Source organism: Electrophorus electricus, chromosome 11, assembly GCF_041902795.1.
Source record: "Electrophorus electricus isolate QZ-2024a chromosome 11, ASM4190279v1, whole genome shotgun sequence".
Classification (NCBI taxonomy): domain Eukaryota; kingdom Metazoa; phylum Chordata; class Actinopteri; order Gymnotiformes; family Gymnotidae; genus Electrophorus; species Electrophorus electricus.
In genome coordinates, this window is record NC_137507.1 from 29,722,501 (window position 1) to 29,735,000 (window position 12,500).

Genomic DNA, 12,500 nt, shown 5'->3' on the forward strand with positions numbered 1-12,500 from the left:
TCCATTACACTCTCATACGTGCGTCTGCATTCTCTGTGTGTGTCTTTGAGAGAATTCTGTGGGCGGGGATGAATAGGAGAAACGCGTGGAGCTCCCATACTTCCCTAATCCAGCATCTTGCCCTGCCCCTTGACTGGGTCCCACCCCCTGTCCTGTAGGATACATCTCATAGGCTGGACCTTCCTCCAGTGGTGGAGCAAATCCTAGCCTGTACTGTGCATACTGGGCTGTGCTTGGATATCCATAGGTGTCGTAAGCAAGCTGATTGGTTGATTCCAGCAGGCCACATTCCCTGGAATAGTCTGTGGTCTGAGGTACTGGTTTGGGCGGGGCTTGGCTCTGTTTCGTCCTGGCGATGGTGTTGAAGTGTGCATAGGTGCTGTGAGCAATCCGCGATGAAGGGCGGGGCTCGTAGCGGCCGATGGGGGCGGGGTTAATGTTGGTTACTGGGCCTGTTGCCGAGGCAGACACGGAGGCGGGGTTTGGTGGCCGGAACTCCTGGTAGAGTATTGCGCGGGAGACAGGACGAGCTTCATCGTGCGTCGTCGCACGGACGTTGTAATAACCATTAGTGGGGTCCTGTAAAAACACAAATGTGTGGGAATGTGAGGGTGATATCTGGAGTGTATGGGAATGTGAGGGTGATATCTGGAGTGTATGGGAACGTGAGGGTGATATCTGGAGTGTATGGGAACGTGAGGGTGATATCTGTAGTATATGGGAATGTGAGGGTGATATCTGGAGTGTATGGGAACGTGAGGGTGATATCTGGAGTGTATGGGAATGTGAGGGTGATATCTGTAGTATATGGGAATGTGAGGGTGATATCTGGAGTGTATGGGAACGTGAGGGTGATATCTGGAGTGTATGGGAATGTGAGGGTGATATTTGTGTGGGTGTGGGTGGGTGTAAGTCTAACCTTGAGCTCATACTCCTCCCTGGTCTCCTGCGTTTCAGGCCGCGTGTCCTGCTTCACCTCACCCTCTTCTTTGAAAGGCTGAGTGGAGGGAGAGAGGGAGACAGAGGGAAGAAACTAAACCATGGAAACCCACCGAACACACAGAGGAGAGGGAGAGGAGGAGAGAAGAGAGGAAAACACCATCAGCGTGATCATCAGAAGGGAAAGAAGGCGGGAACTCCCTCCCACGTCTGATCTGAAACTGTAGTTCCCACCATCTCTAAACCAGTGTAGTTCCCACCATCTCTAAACCAGTGTAGTTCCCACCATTTCTAAACCACTGTAGTTGCTACCATCTCTAAACCAGTGTAGTCCACACCATCTCTAAACCAGTGTAGTTTTCCCACCATCTCTAAACCAGTGTAGTTCCCACCATCTATAAACCAGTGTAGTTCTCACCATCTCTAAACCAGTGTAGTCCACACCATCTCTAAACCAGTGTAGTTTTCCCACCATCTCTAAACCAGTGTAGTTCCCACCATCTCTAAACCAGTGTAGTTCCCACCATTTCTAAACCACTGCAGTTGCTACCATCTCTAAACCAGTGTAGTCCCCACCATCTCTAAACCAGTGTAGTTTTCCCACCATCTCTAAACCAGTGTAGTTCCCACCATCTATAAACCAGTGTAGTTCTCACCATCTCTAATCCAGTGTAGTTCCCACCATCTCTAAACCAGTGTAATTCTCACCATCTCTAAACCAGTGTAGTTCCCACCATCTATATACCACTGTAGTTCCCACCATCTCTAAACCAGTGTAGTTCCCACCATCTCTAAAACACTGTAGTTCCTACCATCTCTAAACCACTGTAGTTCCCACCATCTATATACCACTGTAGTTCCCACCATCTCTAAACCACTGTAGTTCCCACCATCTCTAAAACACTGCAGTTCCCACCATCTCTAAAACACTGCAGTTCCCACCATCTTTAAACCAGTGTAGGTCTCACCATCTCTAAACCAGTGTAGTTCCCACCATCTATAAACCAGTGCAGTTCTCACCATCTCTAATCCAGTGTAGTTCCCACCATCTCTAAACCACTGTAGTTCCTACCATCTCTAAACCACTGTACAGTAAACCTTTTAAGATCTTAACAATATAAACTTGTATTAAATTTAATTTGTCTTGTAGTTGTATTTAGTTTATTATTAATAGTTCTAGACTGCATTCTTTCCTTAAATGAATAAACATTCCTCTATTCTGTTTGTAGCATATGGTCAAGTATCATACATAATAAATTAGGTTTCCCTGTAGTTGGAAAGAATTATAATTCTTATTAACATGAAACATTCTTCTGATGAATAAAGAACCAGAATGAATCACAATGAGAATCACAATGAAGAATCATAATGAAGAATCATAATGAATCATAATGAAGAATCACATTGAAGAATCATAATGAAGAATCATAATGTCTGTGTCTTAGATCACTGCTGAATGATCGCAGTAAGATTGTCTGGAGTCAGTGCTTTTCTGTTCTTTTCTAAATACAGGAAGAGATGAAATTGTGTGTGGTAATTCGTCACAATATACATGCAGTGGACAGGAAGCAGAAAAAGTAGACATTTAGTGTACAATAATCATACAAAATGTTGAGGACTTTTAGTGTAGAATAATCATATAAAAGGTTCGGGACTTTTAGTGTAGAATAATCATACATACTGCATGCCAGTATGTTACATGGTAAACCCGTGTTAGTTGATTTGGTTCAGTCTGTTCTCTCCAGCACTGTCCCTGCAGATCTGCTCCAGTGCCCAGTTCAGTTCTGACCCACATCTAATATGTCCAGCTCTGAAACTCAGACTGTACTCTGCATCTCCTAAAGAAGGCTGTGTACTGGACAAGTTGCACTGGATAAGTGAAACTCTTTAGGGTGAGTAATCTCCAGGGGCAGGGCTTGACCCCTGACCCCACCACTACAGGGTTGGACCCCTGACCCCACCTCTGCAGGGATGGTTGCATCTGCTCTGTTCTGGGCTGTCTTGCTCTCTCTTCCTCCAACCACCCAGAGGTTTTTCCAGGCTTGTGCTACACCCACTACAGGAGCAGGTCTCCAAACACTCCAACCACTGTCCGGGGCGATAAGGATCTGACAGCTTCTGTGTGCTGTCCTGATCCACACACACAAGGGAGGCCAGTCTCTTTACTGACTGTTGACCATTCTTACAGGACTGGGCCGTGCTGAGGTTTAAGGAGTGAATAACGGGAACTGATCACAGGGCATCTCAGAGCACTCGTGATCTGTAAAACCTCAGCTTCCCTTCTGAGGAAACCAGGATTTCGTCCAATTAAGCATTTATTCGGGAGTTTGGAAGAAGAGTCAACTCCAGTTTCTGCCACAGAGTGCTCATTGCCTTTACCATGCGTGTTGCCGTGGAAACGCTGGCAGTGTCTTCCTCCATGCTGGGCGTCTCCTTGTTGACCGTCTCAACCTTGATGTCAGGTTTTAGTGCGACCCCACGACGACCTGGAAACAAAAGAAAAATGTCCCAGTGAAACTCTGATTATTATATAGCTGATATATCATATTATTATTACTGCGCTTCTGAATTAAGACCTTCAGGGACTTTTTTCAATGGACATAGTACTACCAGTACATCACCAGTACACCACTACACCACCACTACACTGCCACTACCACCATGCTGGGTTGAGAACCAGCCATGTATGCAGAGATCAACAGAAAGTGACTCCACAGACAGATAATAACAGTAATGACAACAGCATTAAAACCAAATAATAAGTAAGTTTATCATCACCTGACCAGCGCATTCCACTCTTAATGTATTCATTTTCCAATTCTAAATTCTCTGCACATTCTAACAGTAGGACGTAAAAATGTTCTCTAAACTCACAGAAGTGTGCGTGGTAATTCTGCAGTGACTGCAGGTACTAGGTGGTATTTGCACTGTTCTCCCACCACTGATTGGCTAAATCTGAACTACGGCACTGTTCTTCATTACCGGACTGAGTGTGTAAGACAGAGCAGACCAGGAGGTTGAAGTTCTCACCCCAGCCTTGCCTACAGCAGTAACTACGCTCGACTGTTTTAATTTTCCCTGATTATTTCCACAAGGTGGCAGTATCACTCCACAAAGGAAGTGGAGACATTCAGATGGGCTCAGTGTGGATCACTGTAAACTAATAACAGTGTTTGGACCTCTGGACCACTCAGGCTAATATAAACGTGTCCGACTTTCTCTAAAGGCTTGAGTGTGGGACAGACACAGTGATACACACACACACCTTCCTTTCGCTGGCGGTGCAGGTAGTATGCCAGTGAGATCAGGAAGAGAATTAACAGGATGGAGGATCCGACTGTTCCACCCGCGATTATTCCCACAGGCACCATGTCTGGAACACAACCATGAAGGTCAGGGGCTACACAGCACAGAACACATGCGTCCAGTACAGCATGGGACGTGATTAGTCCCGTATTCGGGACGTGATTAGTCCCGTATTCGGGCGTGATTAGTCCCGTATTTTTGTACATTGTTTCATACACATGGCCTACTGTAGTTATGGTTGTGGGGGGGTTGGGAGGTGTACTGAAGGTGAAAACCCCAGACATCATACAAATGTTTACATTTACATTTACCACATTTAGCAGATGCCCTTATGCAGAGTGACTTACAAAAGTGCTTTGTCATATACTTATATGTGAAAAATACATATAAGATCAATATTAGACAACAATAAGTACAATAAACAATAAGTACTAGAGTTTCAGTTAGTCAGAAAAATGTGGTCAGAAAAAATCTTGAATGATCGTGATCGGTGATCACTTAAACCTGTGATGAAATCAAATCGTAGAAAAACAACAGTAGAACTCAGGGATGTTTAATAGTGAAAGTAAGAGCATTTCCACACACACAATGTGAAGGGAACTCAAGGGATTGGGACTAAACAGCTGTGTAGCCTTAAAATAACCACTTGTCAGTGAGGCTAACTGGCAAAAACAGCTTCAATTTGATAGGGAGCATAAAGATTGGACTCTGGAGCAATGGAAGAAGGTCATGTGGTCTGATGAGTCCAGATTTACCCTGTTCCAGAGAGGCGGCTGAAGTGATGCACCCATCATGCCTAGTGCCTACTGTACAAGCCTGTGGGGGTAGTGCTAAGATCTGGGGTTACTGCAGTTGGGCAGGTCTAGGTTCAGCAACGTTATGTGCCCAAAGAATGAGGTCAGCTGACTACCTGAATATACTGAATGACCAGGTTATTCCATCAATCGATTTTTTCTTCCCTGATGGCACGGGCATATTCCAAGATGACAATGCCAGGATTCGTCGGCTCAGATTGTGAAAGAGTGGATCAGGGAGCATGAGACATTATTTTCACACATGGATTGGCCACCACAGAGCCCAGACCTGAACCCCACTGAGAATCTTTGGGATGTGCTGGAGTGGTCCAAATCTACCATCTTCAATGGAAAAATTAATGCAACTCTGGACAGAAATAAATGTTGTGAACTGCAGAAGCTTGTGGAAACGATGCCACAGCGAATGCATGCCGTAATCAAAGCTAAAGGCAGTCCAACGAAATTAGAGTTTAGAGATGGTGGGAACTAGAGTGGTTTAGAGTGTGAGATCTTTTTTTTGGCCAGGCAGTGTAGATATGTAGTCTTTGCATGTGTGTACTGATATTCACGTGCTGTTGTTTTGTTTTGCTTGTGTACCGATGTTCATGTGGTGTAGTGCTGTTTTGCATGTGTGTACAGACGTTCTCGTGCAGCAGATGTTTAGTGTGTGTGTACAGACGTTCTCGTGCAGTAGTTGTTTAGTGTGTGTGTACAGACGTTCTCGTGCAGTAGTGATGTTTTGCGTGTGTGTACCGACGTTCTTGTGCTGTAGTGCTGTTTTGCGTGTGTACTGATGTTCTCGTGCTGTTTTGCATGTGTGTACCGACGTTCTCATGCTGTAGTTGTGTTTTGCGTGTCTCGTCTCTGCGAGCTGTGGACGAGTGACCCTGGACAAGTTCTTCAGTGCTGTCTGCTGTGCCCACGCCTCCAACACTCTCCTTCATGCAGTGAATCTTCAGGGGTCATGGGGGTCAGGCCCAGATGCCTGCAGACAGCAGGACTACTACCACCAGAACTGATCTAATAGATACGTTTAATTTTAATTTCTACTTTTGTTGTTAAAAGTACAAACAGCTTTGCTGCTTCCAAAGAGTTCACTGCTCTGCTTGGGCTAAGCACACCATTTCCATGGAAAAACGCAATACATATGCAAACATAAATCAGAACACGTCTGATACATGAAACACGTCAGATACGTTAAATACGTCTGATATGTTAAACACGTCCAAATACTGCCTGTCGTGACATTGTTGACAATGTGGCCACGTGAGAATCTTGATTGTCCATAACAGCTTGACTCAAGCGAAGTCTAAACTAAAGCGGTGTGTAAATTAACACAGGGGGCACTAGAGAGCAGGGACAGGCCTCAGCTACAGGCTCAACATTGACGGCAGAAACCTGAGGTCTTAAATAACAGAGAGAACAGAAAGGTTAAACAACGAACAGGTGCGTGTGTGTGCGTGTGAGTGTGTGTGTGTGTGTAGGTGCATGTGTGTGTGTGGGTGTGTGTGCGTACGTGTGTATGTGTCTATGTGCGTATGGGTGTATGTGTGTGTGTAGGTGCGTGTGTGTGTATGTGTGTGTGTGTGTGTGTAGGGGGGTGTGTGTGTGTGTGTGTGAGTGTGTGTTTATGTGTAGGTGCATGCGTGTGTGTGTGTGTGGGGGTGTGTGTGTGTGTGTGTGAGTGTGTGTTTGTGTGTAGGTGCATGTGTCTGTGTATGTGTGTGTGTGTACTTGTGTGTGTGCGTACATGTGTATATATGTGTGTGTGTGTGTGTGTATGTGTGTATGGGTGTATGTGTGTGTAGGTGCATGTGTGTGTGTGTGTTTGTGTGTGTGTGTAATCTCACCTGTCTCTGCTAATGTGATGATCATTGTTCCTGGACCAAAGGAATTCCAGGCAGTGCAGTTGTACGTGGACTGGAAGTCAGACTCCATGACATTGTTGATGGTGAGTGTGGAGAGTACAGCGCCCCCTTGTGGCAAAGGTTTACTCTGCTCTACTGTGTACCTCTCCAGGAGGGTGCCTCTCTCTTTCTCCCACACGTTCTCCTTCCAAGCCCACACCTACAACACACACACACACACACTTTGGGAACACACTAAAGACTTCAGAAGGGTCTTTTTGTATTTATAATGAGTGGAAGCAGATAAGTTTATGGAAAAAAGCACAGCCATAAAAGATGCACATTCCCTGTCTGTGTCCCTAAAGCTCCAGACAGACGGGAGGACAGAATGAAGGACAAAAACACTCCTCCCTCCCTCTCCCTCGTTCAGTTCACATTTAAGAGATTTCATATTTCATAAGGTCAGTGTCTGTGCATTAAGAGATATTCAGTGATGTCATGTCTCAGTATCTAGAGAGCAATCAAAGGTAGGATGGAGAGAACAGACAGTGCCATAAGGAGAGAGGGAGAGAGAGAGAGAGAGAGAGAGAGAGAGAGGGAGAGAGAGAGAGAGAAAGAGGGAGAGAGAGAGAGAGAGGGAGAGAGAGAGAGAGAGAGAGAGAGAGGGAGAGAGAGAGAGAGAGGGAGAGAGAGAGAGAGGGAGAGAGAGAGGAGGAGCGAGTGGGGCGGTGAGCAGAGCTGAATAGTAATGCTGGCTTGTGTGTTTTTTCGTTTATTTAAGGAGAAAGAGAAGAAAAGCACAGGCAGAATGAGAAAAGGATGGAGACAGACCACCAACACCACCTTCACCAGCAGCACCATCATCATCATCACTGTGAGTTTTAGTTTCACAGTCCCAACGTTCCAAATAGTTGATTTCACTTTACAGTCTGATGTAGTTTGGGATTTGTTGGTAAAGCAGTGTTGGTGAGAGGCTGGTGTGTGTGTGTGTGTGTGTGTGTGTGTGTGTGTGTGTGTGTGAGAGAGAGAGAGTGTGAGTGTGTGTGTTACTAGTTGTGTTCTCTCTTTCTCTCTCCGTTTCATTCTGTCTGGAGGTCTGTTATGACCTTTATCTCACTACACATTCTGTCTGTTTTTTTTCTTCCAAGATTCTTTGTTCTGACAATAAAACATCACATCAGTCTCCTTCAGTGTAAAACAGCAACATTTGCTTTGAGAATGTCCGTGTGTGTGTGTGTGTGTGGAAGTGAGGGTGTGTGTGTGTGTGTGTGTGTGCGCGCGTGCATATGTGTGTGTGTACGCGTGTGTGTGTGTGTTGGTGTGTGTGTGTGGACTCACTATTTTATCAGGGGGAGGGGTGCTGGCGATATAACACCTGACATCTCCTCTCTCCCCTCTGACGGCGTACTGGACTGGATCACTTGAAATGATCGGCGGTCCTGCCAACATAACCATACACGTATTACATATATTACACAATCATACAACAGAAACACATTTTATGGTGAGTGTGTGTGTGTGTGTGTGTGTGTGTGTGTGTATGTGTGTGCATGCATTTGTGTGTGTGCATGTTGCACTGACCGTTGACCGTGAGTGTGACCTCTGTCTCTCCAACCCCAATCCTGGGCACGATGGCTTTACACACGTACTGGCCTGCATCTGCCTGACTCACTGACTTCAAATACAGCTGGTTATTGTTACTGAGAACCTGAGAGAGAGAGGGAAAGGGAGAGAGAGAAAGAGAGAGAGAAAGAGAGAGAGAAAGAGAGGAACAAAGAGAAACTGAACACTACACTTGGGCATAATGCTTCATTCACCCGTGTGTAACACTACATAACACTTCCTTACACTATAACCCCCGTGTGTAACACTACATAACACTAAGCCATGATAATTTAATTGCAGTATAATGTTTGAGGTCTAAGCTCACTTCTTTATATGCTATTCACATTTACCACAAAATTTAAATGAATTGAAAACAAAACTCCTTAACTGAAAAAATAATCTGTTTATTGTGTCATAGTTTTTATTGTACGGTTTAGGATGTGGTATGTAGTGTTTAGGGTGTAGTATGTAGGGTTTAGGGTGTAGTATGTAGTGTTTAGGGTGTAGTAGGTAGGGTGTAGTATGTACGGTTTAGGGTGTAGTAGGTAGGGTGTAGTATGTAGGGGTTAGGGTGTAGTAGGTAGGGTGTAGTATGTAGTGTTTAGGGTGTAGTAGGTAGGGTGTAGTATGTACGGTTTAGGGTGTAGTAGGTAGGGTGTAGTATGTAGGGGTTAGGGTGTAGTAGGTAGGGTGTAGTATGTAGGAGTTAGGGTGTAGTAAGTAGGGTGTAGTATGTAGGGTTTAGGGTGTAGTATGTAGGGGTTAGGGTGTAGTAGGTAGGGTGTAGTATGTAGGGGTTAGGGTGTAGCAGGTAGGGTGTAGTATGTAGGGGTTAGGGTGTAGCAGCTAGGGTTTAGTATGTAGGGGTTAGGGTGTAGTAGGTAGGGTGTAGTATGTAGGGGTTAGGGTGTAGCAGGTAGGGTGTAGTATGTAGGCTTTAGGGTGTAGCAGGTAGGGTGTAGTATGTAGGGGTTAGGGTATAGTAGGTAGGGTGTAGTATGTAGGGTTTAGGGTGTAGTATGTAGGGGTTAGGGTGTAGCAGGTAGGGTGTAGTATGTAGGGGTTAGGGTGTAGCAGGTAGGGTGTAGTATGTAGGGGTTAGGGTGTAGTAGGTAGGGTGTAGTATGTAGGGGTTAGGGTGTAGTAGGTAGGGTGTAGTATGTAGGGGTTAGGGTGTAGCAGGTAGGGTGTAGTATGTAGGGGTTAGGGTGTAGCAGGTAGGGTGTAGTATGTAGGGGTTAGGGTGTAGCAGGTAGGGTGTAGTATGTAGGGGTTAGGGTGTAGCAGGTAGGGTGTAGTATGTAGGGGTTAGGGTGTAGCAGGTAGGGTGTAGTATGTAGGGGTTAGGGTGTAGCAGGTAGGGTGTAGTATGTAGGGGTTAGGGTGTAGTAGGTAGGGTGTAGTATGTAGGGGTTAGGGTGTAGTAGGTAGGGTGTAGTATGTAGGGGTTAGGGTGTAGCAGGTAGGGTGTAGTATGTAGGGGTTAGGGTGTAGCAGGTAGGGTGTAGTATGTAGGGGTTAGGGTGTAGCAGGTAGGGTGTAGTATGTAGGGGTTAGGGTGTAGCAGGTAGGGTGTAGTATGTAGGGGTTAGGGTGTAGCAGGTAGGGTGTAGTATGTAGGGGTTAGGGTGTAGTAGGTAGGGTGTAGTATGTAGGGGTTAGGGTGTAGCAGGTAGGGTGTAGTATGTAGGGGTTAGGGTGTAACAGGTAGGGTGTAGTATGTAGGGGTTAGGGTGTAGTTTGTAGGGTGTAGTATGTAGGGGTTAGGGTGTAAGTACACTCACCATACTGGAGCCCTTCTTGGTCCAGGTGAGGGTGAGAGGGGGATTTCCTGCCCATTTACAGTTCAGTGTGACATCAGACTCCACATCTACCGTCACTGGTCGGGGCTCCACCACCAGGATTGGACCGACTGATAAAGGGGCGGGGCGGGGGGGGGGGGGGCATTGGAGGAGAGAGACGCTGAATACTGACATCCACTGAGTGGTTGGGGGGGTTGTTGATGGAAGGAGTGAAGGAGAAAAGAAGTGGAAGAGTGGAAGAACACACCCTACAACAGACCTCTCCATATCTAACACACCCTACAACAGACCTCTCCATATCTAACACACCCTACAACAGACCTCTCCATATCTAACACACCCTACAACAGACCTCTCCATATCTAACACACCCTACAACAGACCTCTCCATATCTAACACACCCTACAACAGACCTCTCCATATCTAACACACCCTACAACAGACCTCTCCATATCTAACACACCCTACAACAGAGCTCTCCATATCTAACACACCCTATAACAGAGCTCTCCATATCTAACACAGCCTATAACAGAGCTCTCCATATCTAACACACCCTATAACAGACCTCTCCATATCTAACTCACCCTACAACAGACCTCTCCATATCTAACACACCCTACAACAGACCTCTCCATATCTAACACACCCTACAACAGACCTCTCCATATCTAACACACCCTACAACAGACCTCTCCATATCTAACACACCCTATAACAGACCTCTCCATATCTAACACACCCTACAACAGACCTCTCCATATCTAACACACCCTACAACAGACCTCTCCATATCTAACACACCCTACAACAGACCTCTCCATATCTAACACAGCCTATAACAGAGCTCTCCATATCTAACACAGCCTATAACAGAGCTCTCCATATCTAACACAGCCTACAACAGACCTCTCCATATCTAACACACCCTACAACAGACTTCTCCATATCTAACACACCCTATAACAGACCTCTCCATATCTAACACACCCTATAACAGACCTCTCCATATCTAACACACCCTACAACAGACCTCTCCATATCTAACACACCCTACAACAGACCTCTCCATATCTAACACACCCTACAACAGACCTCTCCATATCTAACACACACTATCACATACCTTTCTATATGTATCACACCCTATAACATAAATGTCTATATCTAACCCTGACAGACCTCTCTAACACACAGTTCATTTCTCACACCAATCTCGCGTTGCAGTGAGTCCCAGGTGTGTGCGGGTTCCTTGTCTGGGTTTGGACACATTGTGTGGTCTCCTAATGTCACATGAAGGAGTGTTTTATCCAGACACTCACACCAGCTCTTCAGCAGTCTACACGCACAGGCCAAAGCTGCTTCTGTTACAATGCCAGCAAATGTTAGGAAAAATAATACCAAATGAAAATGAATTTTACTGGATTCACTTAACATGTTTAGAATTTCAATGATCTGAACTGACAGAAGGAGAGATGGATGAACGGATGGACAGATGGACGGATGGGTAAACCGATGTGTAGAGGGGGGGGTGCATACAGTGGACGTCGACCAGGATGCTAACGTTGGTGCTGCCCACAGCGTTGAACACCTGACAGGAAACGGGCTCAGTGAAGAAGGAGTGGTCTGCTGTCGTCACAAACACACTCTCCCTCGCACCCTCCAGAATAACGCCGCCTTTAGCCCACCTGCAACACACACACACACACAAACACACACTCACAGAGTTAATACACACTCTCCCTCGCACCCTCCAGAATAACGCCGCCTTTAGCCCACCTGCAACACGCACACACACACACACACACTCACAGAGTTAATACACACTCTCCCTCGCACCCTCCAGAATAACGCCGCCTTTAGCCCACCTGCAACACGCACACACACACACACACACTCACAGAGTTAATACACACTCTCCCTCGCACCCTCCAGAATAACGCCGCCTTTAGCCCACCTGCAACACACACACACACACACACTCACAGAGTTAATACACACTCTCCCTCGCACCCTCCAGAATAACGCCGCTTTTAGCCCACCTGCAACACACACACACACACAAACACACACTCACAGAGTTAATACACACTCTCCCTCGCACCCTCCAGAATAACGCCGCCTTTAGCCCACCTGCAACACACACAAACACACACACACACTCACAGAGTTAATACACACTCTCCCTCGCACCCTCCAGAATAAC

The 12,500-nt window shown here is 46.0% G+C and overlaps 1 protein-coding gene across 3 annotated transcripts in view; it reads right to left on the minus strand.

Annotated features, from left to right (window-relative positions):
• The window catches only part of kirrel1b (kirre like nephrin family adhesion molecule 1b), a 61,357-nt gene that overhangs the window by 4,176 nt on the left and 44,681 nt on the right, over positions 1-12,500 (minus strand). The window contains exons 7-15 of one of the 3 annotated variants that reach the window (XM_035528434.2): positions 11,834-11,982; positions 10,276-10,403; positions 8,468-8,594; positions 8,225-8,325; positions 6,890-7,106; positions 4,205-4,312; positions 3,319-3,425; positions 920-997; positions 1-579 (exon numbers count right to left, since the gene is read on the minus strand). The exon at positions 1-579 is cut by the window's left edge and continues 4,176 nt beyond it. In XM_035528434.2, coding sequence (XP_035384327.1) covers positions 13-579; positions 920-997; positions 3,319-3,425; positions 4,205-4,312; positions 6,890-7,106; positions 8,225-8,325; positions 8,468-8,594; positions 10,276-10,403; positions 11,834-11,982 — 1,582 coding nt within the window. In that variant the 3' untranslated portion in view covers positions 1-12. Of the gene's footprint in view, positions 580-919; positions 1,034-3,318; positions 3,426-4,204; positions 4,313-6,889; positions 7,107-8,224; positions 8,326-8,467; positions 8,595-10,275; positions 10,404-11,833; positions 11,983-12,500 lie in introns of all 3 variants that reach the window. The other 2 variants (XM_035528433.2, XM_081722831.1) reach the window with 2 other exon arrangements.